This window comes from Dromaius novaehollandiae, chromosome 12 (assembly GCF_036370855.1).
Source record: "Dromaius novaehollandiae isolate bDroNov1 chromosome 12, bDroNov1.hap1, whole genome shotgun sequence".
In the NCBI taxonomy this organism is placed as follows: domain Eukaryota; kingdom Metazoa; phylum Chordata; class Aves; order Casuariiformes; family Dromaiidae; genus Dromaius; species Dromaius novaehollandiae.
In genome coordinates this window covers 7366126-7392771 of record NC_088109.1, presented here as the reverse complement: position 1 = coordinate 7392771, position 26646 = coordinate 7366126, and the positions used below count along the sequence as shown (strand labels likewise).

At 38.3% G+C, this 26646-nt stretch overlaps 1 protein-coding gene across 4 annotated transcripts in view; it reads right to left on the bottom strand.

The window, feature by feature from the left end:
* Positions 1-22957: 22957 nt before the first annotated feature.
* PPARG (peroxisome proliferator activated receptor gamma) overlaps positions 22958-26646 on the bottom strand; it is a 64366-nt gene continuing 60677 nt past the window's right edge. For all 4 annotated transcript variants that reach the window (XM_026099551.2, XM_064518837.1, XM_064518836.1 and 1 more), the window contains exon 7: positions 22958-26299. In XM_026099551.2, coding sequence (XP_025955336.1) covers positions 26052-26299 — 248 coding nt within the window. In that variant the 3' untranslated portion in view covers positions 22958-26051. The remainder of the gene's footprint in view (positions 26300-26646) is intronic.

Below are 26646 nucleotides of genomic sequence, written 5' to 3'. Positions count from 1 at the left end.
GGCTCGTGGCTGGAAAAAAAATGGTTCTGCAGTGTCCCCCATCCTAGGAACTGTAGTCAGTGTAACTTAATATACATGTAATTCAATGAGCCTATTGTCACCAAACACATGATAAAGTCATATATATGTATCAGTCCTTTCATAATTGTTGCTTGCTATGGAAGTCATACAAAGAAAATACCCATAGATTCTTGTAAAAATCTTAGGACTTGAGAAATGCTGGACACTGTATGTATTAATGGCATGGTTATCCAATGACAACCTGATGTCAGTCCAATGACAGTCAGTATTGTGTATTAATGGAAAGTCTTGGGACTACAAACTATTAACACAATTCATTGCAAGATTGTAGCCTGATTACATCAATTCTTGCAATGGGTGTATGAATCCCTTGAGTCAACACTGTCTGATTAAAAAATGACTTGTGGCTGGATTTGAATACTTGTAATAAATAAAACAGCAACTGACTGTTTTGCAAGGTTTATACACTTTCCCCATGGACTTTCACAAAGATGCCACATTTCTGACACCTTTCCAGCATGCTATTTAGATGCACCATAGTCTGGGCAGGCAGGATGCTAGACTACAAATAAGAGCACCTGGGTCCTATTCCCCATCCTGACATGCAGTAGGTAAATAGCACCTCAGTTCCTCAGTTTTACGATCTGCAAAACAAACTGAAGCCACTTATATACCATAGTGATACTTTGGTATCAAAAGAGGATGGTACTGTTATTTAAGTTGTTCTTATTTCATATAATTCATTTAAAAATTCCCTTAAAATTAATTCCTTTACAAAAATTCATTTAGAAATAATTATGTATTCATAGGAATAGTAGCATCTATCTAAATGCAAATTTACTCCTTCGTCCTATTAAGTATCTATAATGCATATTTTAAATCTCCATAAACCTCCTTATTCTTCCTCCTTAGGAATATTCTGGTCTCATAGGTAAGCAGTGGGAATTTGGAAAAGCTTTTTAAAGTACACTCATACTCTGTATGCAGGTTGTAGTAAATCAAAAAGACCCAGAAGATACGGATTAAAGTAAACTGCTGGTAAAGGGAAAATTTAGTTGTCCACTCACCTCTGCAATTCTGAACCAGCAGCAATGACAGAAGTCCAGATTCCATGCCTTAGGAAAGCCCATTCCATGACAGTTGATAAGATGGGGATCTTGTGTTGGTTCATGTAACACAAATATATGTTTTGTACATTAATTCTAGAGCTGACCATCATTTGTTTACATCATTGAGAAATTATTATATCAATTAGAACATGGCAGGTGTTCACACAAAGTGAATTTCTTGCTTCTGCTTTCCGCTATTTCTGATCTTACACAGTCAAGTGAAATGGAATCAGAACAGAAAGATGGAAGAAGCCTGTGCTCTGTTAAAATCTTACGCAAGTCCATACATATTTTTATGGATAACAAATTTAAGTATAGGTATCCACTAATGTGCCAAAAAACCCAGGAACTGATAGATTGTATCAGATTCCAGGTCCTTCTGATCAGATGTCTCATATTCCAGTATAGCTTTTCCTCCTGCTTCAAAGGAAGTTGTTAAAAAAAAAAAAAACATTGTAAAATGCTGTGCTTCTGCAGAACTACTGTCTTTGCTGGAGTGCTAACCACAGTTGTAAAAAAATACACATGGCATGCCAAGAAGAACCCAAAACTTCATGGGTCTGAACTCATTCTCAAGGGATAATCCCTTTCTTAACACACGACTCAAATAGCCAGAATGCTTTAGATTCAGGGAGAAGAAATCTCCCACTTGATAGCAGCTCTGAAGCCATGGGTGCAGCAGTACAGCGGCTTCCACTAAGACTGTTGCACACAGAGTGAGACGGCTTGGATCTGCGGTCCGAGACCCCCAGCACCAGCCCTGCTTCTCTGCTGCTTGCATACATGCAGTCTTTTCAAAGATGTGCACAATAACCACATGCGTGGTAATTGCTGTAAGGCTGAACGTTATTCAGGTTATTTATTCCTCTAATTTTTTAAATAAGAGGTTTAGGATTAGGAAGGATCTGGAGCTCATAGTTGTAATTTAGACTTCTGCATAAAATATCCATGTAGATAATCTCACCAGTGTTTGTTCCACATATCAGTATTTCAAGGCAAACTCAACTGTTTAGTCTCTGTCACTTTGCTACAAAGTTAAATAACGTCAATGTACATAAATAACTTAAATATATGTACCCTACTACCTGTGATGTAATAACTTCTGTTTGTAGAACAGGATATCTAAATTCAAGCTGCTAACTGCAATTTGAAGAGATCTGTTAATAGGTGTGATAAATCTTAACATTTCTGTGAGGCTGTATGTGTTCAGAACTAGATGATTCTCGCTATCAGTGAAGAGAGGAGGTAGTGAATGTCGACTTATTTCATAAGAAAAACAGGAGTCTGCTGTATCTTATCATTGTATAGCCAAAACAAAAAGGAGGTGCCAAAGTACTAGCTTTCTTTGGAGATACTCCACTGCTATCTGTCTAGTGCCATTGAACAAAAGGATCCAATGTCATTTGGGCCTGACTGTGATATACAATGTTTTGGTGACATTATCAGGACATGTTACCCTATGGAAGCCAAGGGGATTCGTAATTTACTACGTTTGTAACCACTTTGGGAGGAAGAATTTTCTATAGCAGTCAGCTCTTACTGGCAATAAAACAAAGCAAATCTTCTAGGAAGAAAGGAAGCTTAACTTCATCAAATACAATGGGAAGTATAGGCAGTCATAGTAGAATCACTGTGTTAGAACTGTGTAGGCAGTATTAATTCCAGGATGTTTTTTCGCAGGAGTGGCCAGAACCTTCATTTTATGAAACCAGTACTATAGTGTTCACAACCGTGAAAAGGAGTGAAAGGGGTAAAAGGGTTGTAAGCCCACAAAGATTTGCTTTCTACAGTAAAATTTCTAGCATTTTGTTTCATCTATCTTTAGGTCTATACTGATCCAGAAAACTGAGAAAATGATACCGAACTCTGGGTTTGAAAGCAAACTCCATCCAAGTCATCACCCAGTCTTTTTGCCCAGTCTGCGATGTTTTTAAATTCTTTCAAGAGTAGAAAGTCCACATCAGCAATCACATAATTCTTTGATTCTGACTGAACTGCTCATAAAGCAAGACTAGTAACACATCATGAAGAGACAAGCAAGAATTCAGCTGTTTCTCAAGCTTTTTAGATTTTGTTCCCCTTTTCCTGTAATAGTTTAGTCCAGCCAGCCAGTCACTGCTGTGCTGTGTATTGTCTAAGCTCACAGCATTCGTTCTCCTTTCCCCCTTGATTCCCCATTTGATTCGCTCTGCACGTGATTGTCAGAGAGGAGAGAATTTTTGGAAGGAAGAGCAGTGGGTAGAGAAAATTGGGGAAAGGAGAGAGACAAAAGTCAGTTTTTTCCTACAATTTCTCACATTCCCACAGGATATTCCACAGTTCATTCCTCCACCAGGGTCTTTGCTTATTTTGAGAAACTCTGGTATACGTGAGCAAAAGGTATCATGGAAGTGATAAAGTAACTTTAAGGTTGACCCTAAATACGATTTTAAATTTGTTTTTAAAGTCCCAAGAAATAGAACTTACCGTGGAAAAATGTTCTTCCCTATGGTCTTTCAATTTTACTTCATTTTTTAGCCCTATTTCTTTTTCTTAATTGTGTTCTCTTATTTCCAGTTCCATTTTACAAACACAATGCTTCCTATCCCACCTCATATGAATGCTCTCCTTCACTTAAAGGAAGCATTGGTAACTAAGATCTTAATTGGACCATTTAGTCATCGTACTTCATTGCCTTCACTTTGAAGGCAGTATCACAGACACCTAGGGCAAATATATCACAAGCAGGTCTTCCCGTTTTGGAGTTACACGAAACCTCTGCTATTTATGAACTTCACGTGGCTCTGTCTGGCACTGAGGTGAGGCGAAACTTCTGTTGCCTTTTTCAAACACAGGCCTGTTACAGCATTGCAAGGTCATGTTGCATCAACGTAAGGTTTCAAAATATAGTAAAACCAACTTGGCTTCAGATTATTTATTTATTTATTTAGTACTAGTGTCTAAGAGGGCAGTAGCATTTCTGACACAAAGAGGATTCGAAACATCTGTCCTTAGCTTTCCACTGACCCCAGGGAAGCAACCCATAATCCACATTTTTTAATTGTCAGTGGGGTTTGTGGGCTGTGGAGGGGTGGGAATGTGGGCAAGTATATTTCTGGAGTTATAATTAATGCTACTTGTACATATGTGAGTTATGTGGCAGCCTCATCATCGTGGGAATAATGGAGTTACAAAGAGATGTGGAGGCATTGGTTGGAGAAAGAGGAAATGATAGCACTTTCACTGTCTTTAATAGTCCACGTACCTTGGAAAGACTCTCTTAAAATATAGTAGCATGCTGGCAAGAATTATCCCTTGGTTTTCTACAGCCTGAGGATTATTCCAAGTGTGTCCCTAGAGCTTTTTGGCTAGTAAGATCCACCAGGAATTTGAGGCAGCAGCAGCAGTCAGTGCTTGCTAAATGACACAGATTGGGTCTTCCAGTCATTTTGACAATCGATGGAGCAGAAGCACAGGATTGGAGTCTGCTGCCCACCTCTGCTGCTCCCTGGGACACACTGCTGCTCAGCATCTGCCCCACTCTCCCAAAGGAGCCCGGAAAGAAAGAAATGAACTATTTCACAGCAACTTTTTTCATTTCGTAGTAGGCAGTTAAGATATACCCTGGATATTACTTACTGCAAAAAAATCTTTTAGAACTTAGTCATCATTTTAAAAAAATTGGGTATTTCAAAATTTTCTGATAAGAACTTTCTTCAGCATCATCTAGACTGATCCTGCCTTAATACAGACTGTATTATTTTTCAGAATACATTGTGGCACTGAAAAAAACAAGCATACCAGAAGCGTTCTTTTATCATAAATGTTCATGCACATGCTGACGTACACATTTTGTGTGACCAAAACCAAATGTTTCTGCAGAAGTGTCATCTGACATCTGTATCTTTTTTTTGCCTGCATCTCTTCCTCTTTCTGTGTCCTGATGCCACGAGATGATGCCATGCTGAGTCATCCATGTGGGGACAAGAAACAGCATAATATTAATAAACAGATTTGACTTTTATAAGTGTTTGTCAAAGATTTGCTTTAATTTCTAGGTACACTAATTGACATGGACCAGTTGCAAAAGATAACCCTCCTCTGTGGCTATTCAGAATACACCAGTTTCCTTGCTGGTGTAGTTTCCCAGAATAAGACGATTTACATTCTCTTTATTGTAGTCCAGTTTATTTAAAATGATAGGTAAAAGGTAAAGGAAAGATTTGTCATTTTGTTCCCTCAGTATCCTGCCATCAACACTCACTGCCTCATAGTTCACACACTGCCTCATAGTTCAGCCTAAATTCAAGTTAGTTATTTGGATGCAAAACTGCCCTTAACACAGTTGCATATAAATAGATATCATTTGCTCAAACAAGAAATTATTCTATTTCTCCTCTTATGAAAGCTTAAAAATTGCCACAGAAATTATCTGCCCAATATATAATTGTCTATAGTCAGCAGCAATTCAGCTATGGTATTATCTGCAGCTTCTAGTACACAAAATTTCAGGGTCCAAATTCAGACCTAGTGCAAATGTCTGGTTCCCATGGGAGTCTGGTAAGCTGACTAAATGCAATACTGGCTGTTTTCATTTACAAAAACATTTGATAAATAGTACTGTGTTAAATTACAGTAATTCCTGGAGAGCTTAATCCTGATGTTGGAAAATAAGCTAATGCTAACTCTGTTGAACCTTGCATGATGAAGCAGGCATTATTGTTTTCTTTATACAAGTGTTATATGCCTTGAAAAATATTTTACATTGAGCACAAACCAAGTAAACTTTAGTGTACATCAGCGAAACCATTGAATAGTGCAAAGGCAGTGAAATATGGACACAAGTTATATGTATTGCATAGCACTTCACAGAAAACAGGTTGGCGTTAGCCCCATTCATGCAGAAGAGGATCCAGTCAGTCAGTAAGCCCAGCTGTTGATTATCTCAGCAGAGTGACTGAGACGTGAAGGTTACAAATGATAAATTAACATGTGCCCCTAGAAGTGGCTTTCCACACTGGGTCCTGTAGACATCAGTGACTTAATGAACAAATAATTCTCCAGAGATTAATAATTTTATTGGCCTTTGATTTATCTCATATGTAATAAAAAGAGGAGGAAATAAATGGGTGAAACAAAACCCTAGCAGGATACCAAAAGTTCAGCCATTCTTTTCAGATATTACCCTGGAGCAATGTGCCAGAAGAAACAGGTGACACAGGCTGTCGATCCTACCTATTGCCTTTCATAGAGATGCTACTTGCAAGAATAAAATAAAAAAAATCTTTCTATCTGATATCCCAAGTCACTCTGCGACTGTGAAGTAGAGTCAAGATATTAAAACTGGTATGTTAGGTACCTAGAGTATCTCTGTCAAAGCCATGGCTGCCAGTTGCACAAGGAAAACAGAGTACTATACCTGTACACTGTAATGGAAAGTGTGTAGCCATTCCCAGGGCTAGGCTGAAAATAACCCCCATCTATCACCTATCATTTCAGAAAGCTTGCTTATCAAAACTGCCTGAACCTAAAGGTAACAGATAAATTCTAACAGATAAATTCTTTAACATGAGGAAGGACCCTGCACTCACCTACCACTAAGCAGGAATTGTGGGAAAGACTGCTGGCTCAGAGATGACACGAATTACACAAGAAATTTAAAATGTGTCAGAATTTTGTCAAATTGGGAAAAATAGCAAGTATTTCATGAAATAAATGATACTGTTCAAGAACATACTTCAAGAACAGAATAATACTTCTAGCCATAAATTCAATGATACTCACTTTTTAATAAGTGGAAAGGCTTTCCCTGTTTGGGGACAGCCATAAGACAAAGCAAGACTTGATGATCAACCACCAAAAATTACAGGTCTCAGAGCTGTATGTATATCTTTCCGAGACGAAGAGGCAGGAACAGGAGTCCAGGGCACAGAGCACGTTGGCCAGTTTAAGCTGTTCAGCTGACACATACCTGTTTGCTGATGCAACTGTGAGTGCAAATGATCAGTCAAAAGTCAAGACAAGCAGCAACAGGGAAATGGTCAGGAATGTGAGTCCACACACTTAATTCATTCAGTATTTTTAAAGCCAGTTTATCTGAATAATGCAGAGAGTTCAGAAGGGTGGTAATAACCTTCATACTGTGATTCTGCTTACAGATCTGTCTTAAACCACTACTGCATGAGAGACTTCCAGCTATCTCTCAGTGATGGCTAGCATATGGCCTCTCCTCTGTGTGAACACAAGCTCTGCTATCCCTTCCTCTGACGCCAGGACAGCCCTTTCTTTCACTGTTAGCAACTGGGCAAGGCCACTGCCCCACTAATCCTAGGTGACCAATGCAAAGAGAAAAGAGGTGTGAAAATTACCCTTCTGCACACAGAAAGCCTCAGGGAATTCTCTTGTATCTGAGAGCTTTTCCTCCACTCTGACTGGCCTAGGGACAGACTATGCAAGGTATCCTCTCCTGCAGAAATGAGTCACAAGGACTTCTGCTAACATCTGAGGATGATCAGGCAGAATGAATATTGTGTGACCTGAGGCCAATCACAGCTGGGAATTTGGATTAAAAATCAAAGAGGAATGGGAACATTTGTCACAAAATACTCCATCCTTCAACAAGCAGAAAATTGTCTAACAGGGAATAAAGGCAGCATTTACTTTTATTAAAAGTGCTTCTGTTTCACTATTTTTTTCTGACCCTAGAAACACTCATATTTGGATGGAGAGCAATTCTCCCTTACGAGTTTTGCTTAAGGAAGCAGATCTGTGAAAAAAGACAATATATGGTCTGTCTCAGGCTGAGAAGAGCAAATATCATGCCTGTGAAAAGCTGCATGCACCTTGCACTTCTGAGCAAAGTAAAAAGAGCAATAGGATTGAGATTCTTTACAGTAGATATGCATGGGGTGATATCCTAATGCCAGGGTCAGAACAAGGAGAAAAGTTTGCATGTGTAATCTGGAACAAATGTTTGAGGAGTGTTCAAACTAGATTTTATAAGGGGATTAACTACCTTGAGTTAATTGTCAGTGAGTTAACCAGAGGTGAAATGCTCACGTGTGGTGGATACAAGGTCCAAGTAGCATTTTGCTCTGAGCATTCACCTTGTTTTCTGTAGAGCTACTCATGGAGGAAAGTGTGTTGCCATGTAGGTGGCAGAACTGTGCACACAGTGAATGAGGGTTTACGTTCCACCTGGTTCCACCTGGTCCATGTCCAGCCATCAGTTATTGAGTTTTTGGGATAATGCCCATTTCTGTATTGCTTATTTCAGAATAGGCATGGGACCATGGCTGACCTTAGTTAAATATAGAGCTGCACTGTGCAGTCACAAACACAGAAAGAGGCCATTCTCTTCACTTTGTGCTGTCTGTTTTAGCACTGCGTTTGCTCTTCAGTTAATCAGTTACTGACTCCTTCTAGATGTCCAGATTCTCCAGGTCGGTGCCAAGTGGTTTGGTTTGATTCAGCTGTAGTTACACATTTACCCAGTTCTGTACTCCTCAAATGGAGTAATAATCAGACACCAGTACAGTCTGTAAGTCACAAAGTTCTCTTGCTGATAATTTCGTCATTTTATTATCATCTGGTAGTGAACTGCTGCTATCAATTTGGCAGGAATTGAAGCAGTGGTATTCTGCTTACTGTTTGTCACTCCAGTATTTTGTCTATATGCCCAATCCTACACAAGCAAGCCAAGGAATTTCGCAGACTCAGCTATGGCACTTACACTTTGCAAAGCTCTGTAAACACAAGTTCCCAAAGAAGAAATCCAAGAGCATGTTGCGGCAGGGAAAAATATGTTTTAAATACGTATAGTGAGAATTACTTAAACAGTTCATCAATCAAGTGGCAGATAAAAAGTAAGATCTTTTTCATAATCCTTCTTTGCTTTTGGTACAGTAAAAGGTTAGTATATGGCAGGAAATTAAAATCGTATTTTATTTTTCCACCTGCCTCTTTCTATTATACTTTGGCCAATGGCGTGTAGTCTTAGTAAATTCCATAACAGACCCCAGGGCAATGTGGGAGCATTAATGAAACATCATTATATTTTCTGGGAGCGACTGCAAAAGCTGATCGTAAGATTGGAGGTTCACTTCAGCTATAGGCTATTGCATATATGCTTCAGCCAGCCTGCAACAGGGAAAATAAGTAAGCTGCAAAATAGATAAACATTAATTTCCTTTATTTGCTTCAGGAACAGATTTCCAAAAGCATCTAGTCAGAAGAATGATATTTTACTTATAGTGGTTCGTTCGTCTCTTAGAAGAGTTGAATTTTATCATCTAAATCAAAACCTACGGTCCTGAGTAGGCTCAAACCTTCAGCCTCTGCTATATTAGTCCAGTTGTGTGTTTTGTCATATTTTCTATTACTTTAAAACAGGCAAGCAATGAAATAGAAAATTCAGTAATATAAAGGATTTGAGGCAAGACTGTATTTTATCTGGTGTCCACTTTTACTCCAGATGAAATTAATACTCACATTGTTGTTCAGCTCTAAGGTTCTTAAAGAAGCAGTAAAGAGCAGTTGGGGTCCCAAGGTTAGATGCTATCATTTAGGAAAAGTGGGCATGGAGGTGTTGGAGAAGGACTTGAACTTTTCAGTTTGAAACAGAGGAATAGAAAAGTAGTGCTAGAAGGGGCCAAGATACCATCTAATCCATTTCTGTGTTCCAAGAAAGGATCTGTGAGACTTAAACTATTCCTGATAGAGTGAAGGGATAAAACAGATGAGGCTGGTAAGAGTACCTGAAAGAGTGACTGCTGTAGAGGAGCGTTTCTGTATCGTTCCCCTTTCCCTGAGTTAGGTTTATTTGAGGTCAAATGTATAAATCTTTGTGTAACAGATGCTGTTGTATAATAGCAGGTGTAGCCTGTGCTCCTGCAAAATCTCTTGCTTTTTATGAGCAAATCTGTAAGAATTGCACATTCACACAGGTAGTTAAGCATAAAGTTAGTCTATTTGTTGTCTCAAAGGTGGGGTTTTGCAGGCTTTGTTGGCTGCTCCAGGTCTGAAAATGCTATTGCCAGTGAAATGGAAAAAGCCCAACACATTTAAGCTAAATAAAGGAAACACACTTTGATGGAACAGAATTAACTTGTGGCTCCTGTTATGACAGGACTTTGTTGAGGACATTTACTTGGTAGGTTATTTCTTTCCATAGATAAACCTTTGCTAATAAGAACAGTATGGACATATAGAGAGAGTAAGCATTTATCTCTTTAAAGTAATTAATAAATAACTAGCTCATTTATAGGAATAAGCATAGTAGCAGTAGTTACATTAGCAGTCAGCAGCTGATCATGTGATAATTGTTGCTCAATTCAATCATCTGTTAAAGGCATTTTGTACTTTCTGCTAAAGGAGCAATTCCCCACACTTTTGAGTAACATGAGCAACGCTAATGGAAATACTGCCTTGTAGACCCTTCTTCTGTTCTTGGATGCACCCACTCAAAATTTTCACCTCACCCATCCATAGTCTGCAAACATTACTGCTTCTTCCAGCCCCGATTGCGTATTATCCCCATGGCAATTACAATTGCTTAATACAAACAAACATTAAGAAAACATTTAATGAATTGTTGCTTGTTCGCTAATAATAAATGAGACAGTTGACGACAAAGAGGAGAAATGTCACCCCAACCAGCCAGTTCTAAGCACCCAGCTCTTTGGGAGGGGCTCCAGTAACACATGCGGTGCACCCTGAAACAGCTCTCAGACAAGGCTGGACCATGTTTTTTTGGAATGGAGCCTTTTTTCTTGAATCTTAAGAGAAAAGTATCATCAGATCACACCTATTACAAACTCAAACTGATCTTTTGCTGATGATTTCCAGATAGTTGCATATGGAGAACTCTAAATTCAGCCTTAGGATGGTCTCTCGGAACTTGTTCCCGCAATTAAGCACTTTACGTGCATATAGCGCAAATGAATGACATTTATCCCCCCCAGAGAAGCTCAGCACTGTGCAGGACTGAGCCTATACTCTGTAAAGTAAATCTCTAAAACTCTTTCAGCAAGGCTGTGCCAAGATCCCAGGAAAGGCCAATGACAATTGTCTTCAGTGAAGGGAAATCATTGCAGCACTTGGGCACCTTGAAGACTTGGAAATAATCTTGGCAGCCACATCCCAGTAGGAGGAGAAGTATATACAGTCACATGAAGTGGAAGGAATTACAGTAAAATTTTAGATTTTTCAAATAGACTCAAAATTTCTTGTGCCTCAGGTTTCCATTGCCAGACAAAATTATGTCCTGGTCGTTTTGCAAGTCTCATGAATGCAAAAGGTGAGAAGGAAAACAGAAAACCAGAGGAGGAAGAGAAAGAGAAGTATGATTACATCAACTTTGCCAGTCTCCATTAATATTTGATATTATTTAGTTATAGTAGCAGCCTCCTTTAGAATTTCATGTGCTACATGAGAAAAAGATGCCTTCTTTTAGGGAAGGAGATAGGGATGGAAGACAGAGGGCATCACATTACTGTGGAGCATATCGGGTATGATTTGTCTCATCTTTCTTTAGCCATCTAAAAGTTACACCTTCAGTCTGTAGACAGAGAAGCATCTCCAGAGTGCAAGTCCCTTTTGTAGAATGAGACTATTTAGGTGCCTGCCTTCTAGACAGTCTAAGTGATATGAATTCCAGTCATATGCATGCCATACTGTGCATGCATATTTTTGGCTTGTAAACAGTAAAATAGCTAGAGGAAGGGATAAGTGGGATACCACGCCTAGAAATCCATCAGAAAGGGATGGGAAAAAAAACAAGGAAAAAAAAAAGAAAAACAGCTGAGACTTATTGGTATAAACCTACACATCTTTTTTCCTACATAAATGAAGCCCTGATCATTAACCAGTCTGTCTTTCCTTTGTCTTGTGCCTTATTTTTTTTTGCAGTTTTTAGATCATAACTGTGCATTAACTCCTGAAATATCAGCGAGAATGTTAAAAAATATCTATTACTTCTGTAAAAGGAAAAGAATGTTATGAAAACAAACTGCGGCTTTTAGGACTTTTTGCAATTTCCTGAGGCTTTTTCTTGAACATCTAGTCCTCACTCTCCAGCAATTCGTGGGAACAGTAGACTATGCACAAGAGACTGGTTAGTGTAAGAGTCTATTAGAGAGGGAGAGACAGATTAATACAATCGTCTGGTTTCAAAATGTCTTTCGAAAGAGTGTTGCTGTCTCTAAAGTATACCCTGGATCTGAAGCATGCATTGTCAGCCAGTGTTGACATAGATACATTTCAAATGCCATCAAGAAACAACTGTGGTGACTGTATTAGAGGCTGGTTTGCTGCTGGCTTTCTTCATCAAGAAAGAGGCCTTCCTACAGACAGAAATTCATGTCCTATATGAGAAATGAAATAAGGTGTATCTCTTTGTATTTCCCACTTACTATTTCCCATCTCCCTTTCAGGATTCTGAGGACCGTGCCATCAAACCCAAGACGAGCAAAATAATAATGGATAGCACTGGATCGTACATAGTATTGCTGTGTATTGGGCTCATGATTTGCTTTATCCAGATACTGATGTTCTGCAGCAGTGTTACATTGTCAGTTATTCCCCAGTTCATAATGGTATAATTAGATTTTTCCTTGTATAGGTACAACTTCACATTGTATTTGCTGAATCTCAATTTACTGATTTCAAATCCTTTCTTCCAATAGCTCAGGATCAGGTTGAATTAAAATCTTGCCCTCCAGAACGCTTATATCCCCCTGTAACTGGGATGTCATTTACAAATAGTGCAAGTGTGCTGTATATTCTATTATCCTAGTCATTAGTGAAAATTTTAAAGAGGGTATGTAGAAAAACTCTTGTGGGACCCAGCTGGTATGTTTTTTCAGTTTGACAGCAAGAAACTGAAAAATACTTTTTTCATCCATTTGTGCACTCGCAGTAGCTTCACCTACCAATGCTTCTCTAGCTTGTTTATATGAATATCGTATGCAATTGTGCATGTAATTCACGTAATGTAATTCATGTTATAGCACATCTGTTGTTTCTCCCTTATTCACCAGGCCAATTACTGTGTCAAAGAAGGAAGTTAAATTAACTTGACAAAAATATGTGGACTATTTATTATCTTGCTATTGGCTGGATGATCTAAGATTGATAGTTACTTGAACAAATCAGTAACCATTTGGGGATTTCAGGCTAGACCCAATCCATAATTCTCCTGGACCTTTCTTTTTCCTTTAAGAAGAAAAAAAAAAGAAAGAAATTTGTCCTTCCTAAGTCCTTTGAGACCACACTTGTTTTCCATGATCCATGAGTTTTTAAAGATAATCATTTAATGGTTCAGATTGTTTCAGCTATTTCCTTCAATACTCCAGGGTAAATTTCCTCACTGCTTGCTAACTAGAATATATCTAACACATCTGAATATTTTTAACCTATTCTTTTCCTACTCCCTGTACTCCAGTTTGTTGTTAGTTTTAATTGTTCTAAGCATCTGGTAGGAATTAAGCTTTTACTGTGAAGATGTAAGCAAAGAAGACATTGACTATTTATTTCAGCTTTTTCTTTGTCTTCTGTTATTTCCTCATCTTCCTTCAGTAGTACTGAACCTCTATGATTTCCATCTTTGTGTTATTTCTATTGTAATGTACAGAAACTTCTCTTATCTCCTTTTATGCCTTTTTCCAACTGTAGTTTTCTACTTTAATATTATAATATCAATTGCCATTTCATATCATGAGTGGCTTTAATATGCCTGCACCAACAGGAAAGGAGCACTTGATTTTAGAGCCAGTGTATAGTAGGGAAATACCTTTGCTATCTAACTCTGCTTGAATGGCGTGCTCCAGCTCATTAACTTGATGCATTACATTGGTTAGGGAACATATCATTAGCTATTTTCATTTTGTTTTACTCTTTATTAAACAGCTGCACTGACCTGAGGTGCAGGAGGTTAGTGGTGATCTAGAGTGATGCTTCTTCACACGCTGTCCAGGTACCCCCGGTCTTCTGTAAGGCATGAGAAAGTAGTACAAAAAAATACTAAAAAAAAAAAAAAAAAAATTACTCACAAGCAAACACACACAATTGGGGAAATAAAATTTTAAATTAACAGTTCTAGCTTAGATTACTTGTTTGTAAATTAAAATCTTCCTGGTAGTGTTTTATAAGATAGCCAGTAGCTTTTTCCTCTGAAAAAGAAAAAGTTTGAGGAATACGGCTGCAGAGACAGGGGACTGAGAATGAGGCTTACCATGCAACTGGCTTTCTGGATGATCTCAGACCAATCACTTGCTTGACACCCCAATGCTCTCGCTTCTCTGGTCAGTGAAGTGAGTCTGGCTGATACTGACTGTTATGAGGCGTTTTGAGCTATTTGCACAAAGACCACTTCTGAACAAAATTTCCATATTGGATAGATCATGAAAACTATTGTAAAACCAGAGAGCTGAGAAGGGTCTGAGTAGAGAAACATGATGTCTTCAGTAAAGGTGGAATTCAGAGGCTGAGATTTTATCTTTGAAATGACATTTGAAAAACATATTAAAATGTCCAGTAAAGCATGTTGGATTCTTAATTCATTATGCAATTGCTCATTTCAAATTATAGAGGCAGCATTAAAACACAGCTGGGGTAATTTCTAAGAAAATCAAAAGATATAATCATATGACAACATTCTTGTGCCCTGGAGTCCTAACATATGCAAAATGCCTACTGAGCGTGAGGAGGTCTTGTATGTGTAGGCATGGTGGAATAGGCTTTATTTTGAATAAAAAGTTCTTTATCATGCAGCTATCGAAGTGAAGTTTTCTTCCTCTGGACTTTGAGCAGAATGTACCCACTGTCTGTGATTTAAGACTTACCAAGCATGCCAAGAATATATTAGCTTACTCTTGGCAGTGGGAATTGCATTTGTGTAACAACAGGCTTTAAAACCTTGTTAAGAAACATTGTCTGATCTGTAACATGGGACTCATTCATTTTGTTGTTGTTGTCATTTTATTGAAAAGAAAAAAAAATGTGCACAAGATATTTTTCCAAAAATCTGTAGGGTACTTTGGAATGTCCTTTTTCTTTTTTTTTTTTTTTTTTTGGAAACAGATTGGGTAATAGCTCTATCCACTAGTTATTTAAGACTTGTTTATAATGTAAAGGAGAGTGTTATAAGTGTCTCCTAGGCATGCTACTGTCCCTATACTATCTCACAATATGCATTGCACAAGAATTTCAAAACCAGTGCCTGAAGTTAGGCTCCTAAATCTACACTTAAGCATTTAGATTCGAGTTGCTTGTTGCTCAGCAGTTCTGAAAAACAGACCTGGTATTTATTTGACTAAATACAAGAGAAAGAGAAGAGAGAGAGAAAGATTAAGCAAGGGACAGGGAAAGGCCAATGAGTTAAAGCACTCATCTGTGGTGTGGGAGACAAAAGTTTCAAGTCCTTTCACTGCGCTGCAGATGAGTACTGTGTTTTTCAGTGCCTATTTATTTATGCAAAGTAGAAGAAGTCTAGCAGAAAAGACTGGAAGAGAAGCTGACTGCAGTGGCTAAAATACTTGCCAGAGCTGAGGAAACCTAAATTCCAGTACTTACTATGACTCAAGAAGAATAAAAACCTGAACCTGGGTTTTCACACATGCCAGGCAAGTTTCCTACATAGAAAAGTATTTCTAGATGAAGGGCTTTTTTTGTGATATATTCATGGAAGTTTTGAACAGTCTCATTTTCATCCAGTGCAGCACAGAAGCTCATTTTGGGGTTTACGTTTATTTTCACTTTTGCAGAACATTCTTGTTTTCAGCCCAACTGTGATCATTTTTTTAAATCCTGATCATGCATTCATGCTCAGCAGGAAAACTGCCTGTAAGTCCTCACTTAGTTTTCTCACAGTCAGAGCTGTTGGGGAGAACACTTGCTGCCTCATCAAATTGGCAAGATGCTCCTTCCCGAGATGCCTTAAGGTCGCCACTACCTCAGGATAGCTGTAGAAGGCAGGAACAGCTGGGTCTGCCTTGTTCCCATCCCCTGGCACAACGGTTTCTGGGGAAGGAAATGCTATTATAATTTGTATCCTCAGCCCCTTGGCTGCTAACCAAACTATCATAGCTGGGAGCAAGACAGACACTCACACCCAGCAAGGGCACGGGCCGGATGCAGGGAACAGGAACTGGGGACAATGGGAAGAATCTGGGGTGCAGCAGCGGCCACAAGCTGTGCTCCAGCTTGCTCTGAGAGCCAGCTCCTTGTGCAGCCACTTCTTTATGGAAACATACGCTCTAGGAAAAATAGACACACTCTCTCCTTCGTACAACAAACCACGTCTCTCCCTCTTGTCTGAATAATGCCCACAGTCGAATCCTCATGTTCCTGCAAGTGCAAGTTGGATGATTCCCGTTGGTACAGAAGGGTCTTGGTCACTGAAAACCAGCCAGGCTTTGGCCTCACCCAGAGATAGCAGCGATGGCAAGAGTTTCACATTGTGCTTATTATGGAGCATGAATGGTCAGTAATGGCATTGACAATCTGTTTTGACTGTTTTTAATGTCTAATTTCTTTTAAAAAACACCCTGCATTTACTGTTCTTTGCAAATGTCTTTTCTGCATATTTTGGACGGGTATCTGCAGTCCAAAGTCTCTGGGTAATTCCCATTTGGGATCAAATCCTGTTCACTTTGGATACTACTCACTCTAACAGTATAGTGAGGGATACCTTTTGTGAGCAATCTGACTGTCTGCAGCAGGGTTTAGAGCTGTGGTGCACTTTGGGAGGCATTGCACACAATACCAGAAACCAAATCTGGCCATCAGAGAATGTTTCTGATAAAACTTGAGTCAAAATTTGCTCTCCAAGCCTACTCTGCCCTACTTGCACAAAGACTATTTCTTTATAAATTACTTAAGAGTGAGTGGTAATGGTGAAGGACCTAAAAGTCACTATTATATTTCATTCTTGGGAGGCTGATTCTACAAGTAGTCCTGTTTTGAAGGTGATTTCATTGGGACTGTGTATCAGCAGAATAACTTTTGTGAAAAGAAATATAGTAAAAGTGAGCAGAGATAGGAATATTTAAAAAGTTTTGTTTTTTTTTTTTTAACTGGAGTTCTTTTGTATTGTCTCTTCTCCTTTGTTAGCAGAGCCTTTCTGATGCTCAGGAGCGTTATCTGGCTGAAAATGCAAAGCGGGATCTGTGATGAGGAAACATCCAGAGGAGATTAAGGATGTGATTATACTAGTAAATTAAATGTGCCCAATTTTTTAGCACTGAAGCCAACTAGCATAGAACAGCTCATGTCCATTCTGCTAAACTCCAAATTTTGTCTGACTGTGAACTGCTAGAATCCAAACCAGGAGCACTTAGCCCATTTCATATCTAATACAAATGTGATTTTTATCTAAGCAGGGACAGCAACTGCATTCCAGGCTTGATCGCAATTTTAGAGATTTTTCCTTGCGTTCAGAAGGTTTTGGATCAAGCCCTGTATGACTTGTTTAATTACATTCCAGACCTGATATTAGTTAATGTACACAGCTTTACTGTATACAAATGGAAGAGCAGTGAAGACTGAACATCTATGAGAGACTACCTGCGAACATTGTAACTGGATATTTTATAGCCTCCTTCATAATATATGTAGTAAATTGTATACTCTCCAGTAATGAAAATTTATTATGGTAGCACAAGGTAGAAATACATTGCACTTACATTGCACCTTGCAGGAAAGAGCCTCACAATGTTCCACAAAAGGTAAAGGAAAAGTTCTGCTTATGGGAATGCAAAAATGGCTTACATCAGAAAACATTCACTCTGAGTACAGCATTTTTATCTTTTGGTACCAAAAGTACCAGAGATTCAGAACTTAGATTATCCAAAAAACTTCCAGATACCACCTTAGTACCTTAGTCTTGCTTTCTTAATCTATTTTTAAGTCTGAATATGAGTTCATTGACTATGATTTCATTTTGGTGTAATGCCATTGCTTTCAAAAGCATTATACCAGTTTTGAATTATACCTGCAAGCAGACTCTGGACCTTTGCATTATACTGGCAATTGTGATTATCACTTCTTGCAGAGTTCACATGGAAATGAAGGTAAAGAAATCTCAGTGACTGAGCTTTCCATTATTTTTGTACATTTGCACTTTTTTCAATAGCAGGTGCAAAACCAAAAAGCATTTCATTTACTAAGCATTTAATATGTTTTACTTTCCATCTTTTTTTAAAAAGCCTTTCTGATAGTCTGAAGTTTGCAGTACCTTTTTCCACAAAGTACTGTAAGTGTAAGCAATAAACCTCAGGCAGTTTTATTCCATAAACTGATCATGCAAAGTAAAATTACCTTGAAAGTCCAGTTTCTCATAGAGCCGGCTTTATTACCCTTGTTTACATTCTATTGTAAAAATGCAGAGACTACAAATACCTCGCATTTGTATCCCCAACTGCATATGCAAACAGTCTGGACTTTAATCAAGCAGATGGATGCCTGTATAACATGGTATCTTGCCTGTAAGAACACAGCTATTATGTGATTGCCTATCAGTCTAGAATTAATCTGGCAAAAAACACTGTTGTAAAATATCAAGAAAAATGTGAAATCTAAAGGAAAAGGACATGTAAAAGATGCTGAAAAATGTTCAGCTAAGTAGCTACTGGGTCTTTTGATTAAAGGTCAGGTAAGAGATAGTGAGAATAACCTGGATTCAAACAAATTGTAACCACAATTCTAATTTCACATTAGGGTGGACTATTGGATTGGTCCCATCAGAATCCACTTCTGATTGCATGTGTGTATTTCTTCTTCTTTTAGTTTATTTTATTTTGAGGCTGAACTGTAAGGAATTTTGTGAGCCAGTGTTCTCATAAAAAGGACCTTCCCATACAGATGGGCCAAAATTGGAACTTCTCACTTGAACAACTTTGAGTTTCTCTACATACCTGCATGCATATTTGACACATAGATTGGCCACGTGATTTTGGTTCTGGGCCTATACAGAAAAAGAAAGAAACCTAGCAAGCAGAGTTTCACAAGAACAGCTGAACTAGAAAGATTGAACAGTCCATGATACTAACCTGTTATCAAATACAGACCCAAATCCTTTTTTTGGTCTTGAACCCAAACCTTTCCCTAATAATAATTTGGATAATTGCTGTGAACCCAGCTCTTTTTCTATGTGGTGATTTTTTATTTAATATAATAAGAAGAACAGAGATCTCCTTTTCCAGCAAACAGATGTCCACCAAAAAGATTTTACTAAGTGATCAATTGCAAAATCCCTCACTGCAATCCTTTATAAAATAAGATGCCCTCTGTCCTTCCTCCCGCCCCAAGTTTTGTTGCCAAAACTTACATATAAAATTATTACTGTAATGTTTTATAGTCACCAGGAAAAAAAAAATATCCATTTGGTCTTGCAGAATGATGTGAAATGAATCTCTGGCCTCAAAAGAAAAAAAGTCTATTAAAAGTAGCTCCTTTTCCTCCCTCCTCCCTCTCCCAGGCCCCTTTTGCTCCCTTCCCCCAACTATAAAGGATGTTTTGGAACAGCCTTTTCAGGAAACATTTCCACAGCAAAATGCAGCATCATTTATAATATTTAAAGCTACATTTTTGTTGAGATGGCTTGGCAGGCTCTGCTTGCAAATCTGGCAGGATATGGCCAGCTGAGAGTTAGCACTAACACACTGAGGATATGCTGACACAACAGAATGCTTTAATCATCATTGCAGCAAGCAGGACAAGCTCTTCTCCTGCACTGCCAGCTCTTCCCAGTGTGAGAACCAATGGTGCTGCGTATTTCTCCTTCCCTCCCCTGCCTCTAGAGAGTACAGTTTTCCCTTGTTGTTTCCACTGAACTAAAAAAACCTTGTTGGGTAACAGCATATAATATAATGAGCAATGGATATTCCTCTTGGCCAATACTGTTCTGAAAATGTTGCCCATTTCCAGCATAATAAGGAAGCTTAATAATTAAGAAGAAAGTCCTTAAACAATGTGTGTCTCAATAGAAGGGCTATTTTCATTTGCAGCTAAGACAGGCTCTTTTTCTGCTTAACTGTCAGCACTGCCTGAGAAAAGGGTATGCACAGTAATGTTCAGTTAGCAAAATCATAATCAGAAGCTTGTCCTGTTTCAGAGTTGAGAACTGATTTTAGCTGCTTGCAAAAATCTATTAAATCAATTTCACATTGAAAAGAAGTCCCAAAGAATTTAACCCTGAAGTCCTATTAGTTACTGCTGAGAGTAAGGCTTGCATGACAGCACCCAGAAAATTCCCTCTATATGGTCTGGATGAGGTACAGTGCAGAGGTTATGTTCTTGCAGTGATTTAGCACCGGCTTTGATACAACAAGTGATAAAGACTTGTGTCATGAAAGAAACTGTAACTTGAAGTAACTGTGGTATTTCAGAAGCATACACCCTACTTTCTGGCTTTGCTGCGCTAACTTCCCGCAAACAAAAAGTCTTATAATGTAAAGTATGAATGTAAAAATCTGTAAGAGGCAGCCTAAGCAAATGGGCTGGGTACTGATCTGAGGGTTGTTTCTGGGCTATTATATGTCTAAGCATACAATTCACTTACTGCTCCCTCTTTCACCCTTTGTCTGCCTTGTCTTGGTAAACTACTTGGAACAGGGCTGGTCTCTATAAGGCTGAGTACAGGGGGACTCTAATCTTGTTTAGGAACTTCAGGTGCCTTGCATACAAGTAAGTGTGATTAGGATGTGTTTCCAAGTCTGATTATATACTGCATGTATTAGGAAGAGCTGATATCTTGGCAAGTGTGCCGCTTTTATACAGAACACTAAGGTCCAGAGCCCAGGGTACCATAAACAGGGTTATTATGTATAGTCCTTGAAAAAGAGTATGTATTTGCCAGGTCTGATGAACAAGCAGACTTAGTGAAACTACACTATCTTCATGTGCTGAGTTGCAGTTGCTCATCCTCTTCTCCAACTCAACACTGAGACTTCAACAAATATATATCCAACAGAACAGGTCACATACTGACACCGCTGAGCAGAAATCCAGGACTGCCAGCTGAATTTGTATGCCTTTGAGAGTACGGGTGTGGCTGAAGAGGACTAATCATATATGGGGCCAGGTGGCAATGCAGGACTGATTAGAAGCAAAAGTGCTTATATTTAAATATTCTTTTATACTGGAAAATGAATGGTATAGGTTTTAGGGTAACCCTCAGAATGTCCATGCAAAAAAGTAATAAATAGCAGTTGTGTTTTTTCTGTCTGGAGTTCTTCCACCCACAGATTACTGGTAATGGTTTCTGGTTAGGAGCTGTACTGTAAATGAGTGTTATATATATCCTTGCTTATGTATGCACACACACACATGGTAGTAGTCTATTGCAGCTGAAGTCTTGGAACCATTTCCTGGCTGGTCTCAGTTCTTCAACTGTTGGGTCAGTTATTGGCTACTGACAGTTTTCTTAAAGCTGGTGAGCATTTACCATATGCTGCTACTCCACTCTAATTGCATATCTATATACCTATATTTGTATAACACAATGAAAATCCAGAAATTCCAAAATTGTTTTTCCTGCAATTGCTTAACCCATTCATGGCTAGTTAGTACTGATGAGTGTAAAAGTATCTTGTCATATTTATGTTGGAGACACACCTACACAGCTGATTTTCAGCCACAGTGGAGGCACTGTGGAGTTGGAATGGGGTTTAAGATGGGGCACATAAATTTGTCCTATGCTTGAATGAAAGTCTGAAGCATTTGACAGGCATATGATTGCGCTGCTGAGCCAGGAGGTGGGTTTTCTTTTCTGGCTTTTGTTTCCTTCCTTCTATAAATCTCCTGCTGCAGCTTTGTTTATCTATGTTTACAAAGTTGATATTACCTCCATTTAAGTGTGAGAGATTACCTCTTATTTAAAAGGAAAAAAATCCCATTAAAATGTACTCAACTTCAGGACCATTTACCATTGGTTTACCATTGCAAATCAAATATTGAATCCTGATTCCCCCAGTGCTTAACTGTACCAATGGTGAATTGAAATCAGGAGTGTATATGCTGAAGTGAAAGGGCAAGGCAGGCCTGTGATGCATCTATAGCTAACACAAGTCATGAAAGCAGTTATCAGGAAGCCCATTTTCTAGGCTTCTGTATTTTACACTACTGAAGGGCAGCCTGTGCTGGGAAAGGAGTCTGTTAGCAGCACAGAACTCAACTGCTTCCTTTTCTGAAATACTGGAAGGCGGTTATCTACCTGCATTAGTAGGATGACAATTTTTATTGCTGTTATGGAAACAGTGGTTAAAATGATCCCAACTGCCTTTGTTATGATAATGGTAGAAATGTTTTTGTCCCATTTAGATTTTCATTTTAGGCCATTTACAGCAATATTTTCTGGAGAAATGGTCATCTGAAGAGGGTCACTTTACCTGTTAGATATAGAACTCTGCACTTCTAAAAGAGCTATTTCGATGCTTGGTACAGTGAGGGAAATAAGCAGTTAGTTACTGGATGCACTCAGATATGTCCTAAGACTTTCTCTGGGTATGGTTTGCTTTCCCTTTTTTTTTTCTACTGAAAAAGCAGATCAGTGTAATATGCAAGACAGAATAACAGCTCAAAAGTTTTAGAACCTGGGGGAATGTACCCTTATCTCACTCACTACATCATCTCTGAAGGTGTTACAATGTAGTAACCAGATGACTAAGGAAGCACAGTAAAACGCAAGTAAAATGAAGTTTTTCAAAGGAATGCATATACCAGCTGACTCTTTCTATTTTCGAGTTGCTAAATGTTTTTAGTAGCACTGAAGATCAAAAAACAAATTGTTCATTTATGGCATGGCCCACTCTAACCAAAACTCTAGAGAGTCTGAAAATATTACGACCCACTTATAAACTCCCATTAGCAAGTTTCTTGTTTTTAATAAATAAAATCCCATAGAAACAAAAAAGTATTTACAATTAGATCAAAATTATGAATATAATTCACAAGAGAAAACATTATTTTTTTGAGAAAATGTTTTCATATCCTCATAACAGTCATTTGTTCTAAATTAGTACACAGCAATTGTCCATTAAATGAACATTTTTCCCTTAAGACCTATTCTTGTAGAAAAGTATTTTAGGCAAAACTTCCTAACCATGATGTAACTGTTTAGAATCAGAACATTTCTGTGATTAGTAATTCACATAAAAATTAACATTTTCCATGGCTTGAGGAAAACATGATGAATAACTATCAAAATGTAAGAGAAGCCAGGATGTAGGGAGAGCAATATATTTTATTAGAGCAGCTGATACAGTTGGAAAAAAAGTATAGGCTTTTGAGCAGTCAGTCCTTTCATGCTAATAAAGAATATCACCTGTTCCTGCGAATCTGTCTTCCCTTATATCTTGAGACCATTTTGACTACCATTACACTACCGCTCTCAAAATAGACGCATTGTATGACCATATCGGACTGAACTACTTAAGCAGTGCCACTGCCAAACTGCTACTTTTAAAAATATTCCCACTTGCAATAAAGTAAAATTAAGCTATTTGAGTTAATGACGTGTTTCTTGGTCACACAGAAGTTTTTCCTGTAACGAAGTCATGGCCTTAATTTCATTGTCAATGCATCTCTTCCACTGTCCTTTTGAAGTAATGTTTAATATTGCTTACATAAGAATATGCCCTAGAATTCCTCTTTATTTAAAAATGAATCTGAACTCCCGTTTTTAGTGAGGCCAACGAAAAATTGCATTGTATATGAAATGCAGTCTCAGATTAATAATTTATGCTGTGTGTCACTATTATAAGAATTCAGTGTTGGAACTAAGGTCCATCTCAATACCAGTTAATCTTTGATATATCCTCCTACAGGAGGGGATGAACTCTGCAATTAAATAGAGGCTCTTCCACTAAGCGATCGATGGCAAAATTTCAAATGGCCAGTGTCCAGTGGAAAATAACTTAAGAAGAGAAAGGATATTCTCTTTTGAATTGTAACAACCACAAATCAGGGAGCATGTAATTCCTGTCAGAATCTGACGCTCAGCTTGCACAATGTGCCTGTCTTGAAATGTGCAGGGAAACATGCAGCCTTGATCATTAACATGCAGTATTCCATTTGCTTTATGGCAATCATTTCTAAGTTACCTGAAATGATCTCATTGCAGATAGTGAAGATCAAAGCTGCTCACTTCAGCCTCATACTGACTTCATCTCAGTGCAATTTCATCTGTGGGTTTTAATCCTTGAGGCTGAATGATCCAACTCTCCAAACACTTCTTGGTGGGCACAGTGCTTACTACTGACTGTAGGCCCAGAGATTATCTGAAATAAGTAGTAGGAAAGGTTTTCAGGTATACAAGGCATGAGCAAAAGGAATTCTTTTAATATTTGCCTCTGCCAGCCTCTTTATTGCATCATTTCCAGCAGCTTGGATTTTCTGAGGTCCACATCAGGACTAAGGCCAATTTATGCTCACTGAAAATCCAGGCTACTCACACATACACTTACATTCCCTTTTGGTCCACTTACATATCACCACTGAACTTGTCTCACTAAGTTTAAGGCATGCTTTTTGCTACATAAATAAAATGTGTAGAAGTGAGGAAAGTAGTGATACTCAACTGGGGACCACTGCTTACTTCAGTATATATGTTAAAATTAGTGTCTTTTTTTCTAGCATTCTCTCTCCTGGTCTGCCAGTGTGGATCACACCGGCTTGACTTTCTCAAGGACCAGAGTCACTGACAGCAAATGTCAGTAGTGCAGATGGGAGTCTAAAGGAATCTCACGTCAGTACTGAGACTACCAAAAGAAGATAGTGCAAGTGAATTCACCTTCCATTCAATTTATTTACCCTCCTCTGCTTTGTTCCCAGTGAAAATCTTAGGTAACATTATAGGGCAACATATATTAGAAAAAACCTAACAATCTTAACAGCAATGAACATCTCTAAGCATTCTTGTTCCCAGTGATAAACAGTGATAGCTCAGGTCAAACTAACACAGTGGGGCTTCTACTATAGGTTTGTGTTTTCCAAGAATGAATTCAAACCTTGCTTTTGTTTAAGAGGAGTCACTCTATTCCAATTCTTCATGACATTTCTGGCTGATATGTTTGTCAGTGATAGTTCATCAAATAATTTGGGAAGGTCTCAGGCCAAGTGGGATAGTCTGAACCTATTCCAAGTACAAACTTACCAGGGTGGCCAAAAGCTGCATGAGCCCTGGCTGCTGCGGCACGTGCGTTCCAGGCCGTGGGGGCAGCGCCTCCACGCAGGCCGCTGCTCCGCCTGCCTCGGACTTGCACTCAGCACAGTAATCGAAAAGACTCTGCTTCCTAAGAGTGATGAGCAGTGCACATTCCTGACTTAATTATTTCTTGAAATGGAGTCTAGATTTTGGGTTTGCCCACAAATGATGGGCTAAATTTTCACTTCACTTACCTCTTTACAGAGCTCTGTTAATGTAAAATTATACTATGGTAGGCATAAATATTATCTGATTTGACACATCTAACTTTTGCCTTTTAGGCTGTCATAGGAAGTTGCACTGATCTGTGATTCAATTATTTTCTTATTTGGCTGCTGCCTTAGGGGGCACAGAATCAAACATAATACTTAAAATGTTTCCCTAGAAATGTTTCTGGAAAAAGATTTTTATTTTTAAGTTGAAAATTTAACTGCATGTTTAACCAACTTCAGTGAAGCTTCAATCATACTGGACAAGCAATTTTAAGAAATAAGATAGTTAAAAAATTAATTCTGAAAATACTGCCAACAATTTCATGATATAGATATTTTTAATATTAAAAGTAAATTGTAAATGTGTCTTTATAAACAATATGCATAAAATAGATCTACTATACTAAGCTCTCTCTTTTTTAAATGCTGTTTCACAGTAATTTCTTAGGTATGCAATGTCTTCCCTCAAAGAAATAGTGCAATCTGAAGAACATACATTATGTCAGCGGATTAGAACTACTATGGTCATTAATATAAGTCTTTATAGATTTCTTGTAGGAGTGGATGAAGACTCATATCTGTCTCCGTTTTCTTTATTATTTGCAACAGCTGCACATGTTCCGTTACAATCTGTCTGAGGTCCGTCATTTTCTGAAGCAACTTTGCAAACAGCTGTGATGATTCTGGATGATTCAGCTTTAGCTGGAGCTCCAAAGCTTGCAACAGATTGTCTTGTATATCTTCAATGGGCTTCACATTTAACAAACCTGGGCGATCTAGGAAAAATAGTGGGAGTTGTAAGTTTATGAAGAATGTAGAAACAGCAATCTCATCTATTAATTTTTTAAAGATTTCTTAATATATTAAGCATTTACATACACTGACAGAGAGGTAGGTTGATACAGTACTACAATGCTTCTCCACAGTAAAGTTGTTTATGTAAAGGAAGAGTGAGCTATACTGGGAGGACAAGAAGTCTGTATTGGGTAAATCACTTTTGGGAAATCAGCATATACACAGATGGATTTGCATGTAGTTACTACCGTTAATAATGTTTTCTACCAAGGTTGATTCTAACATATCAAAATAAAGAAAGCACAACCTCAGCTTCTGTGAGAGACAT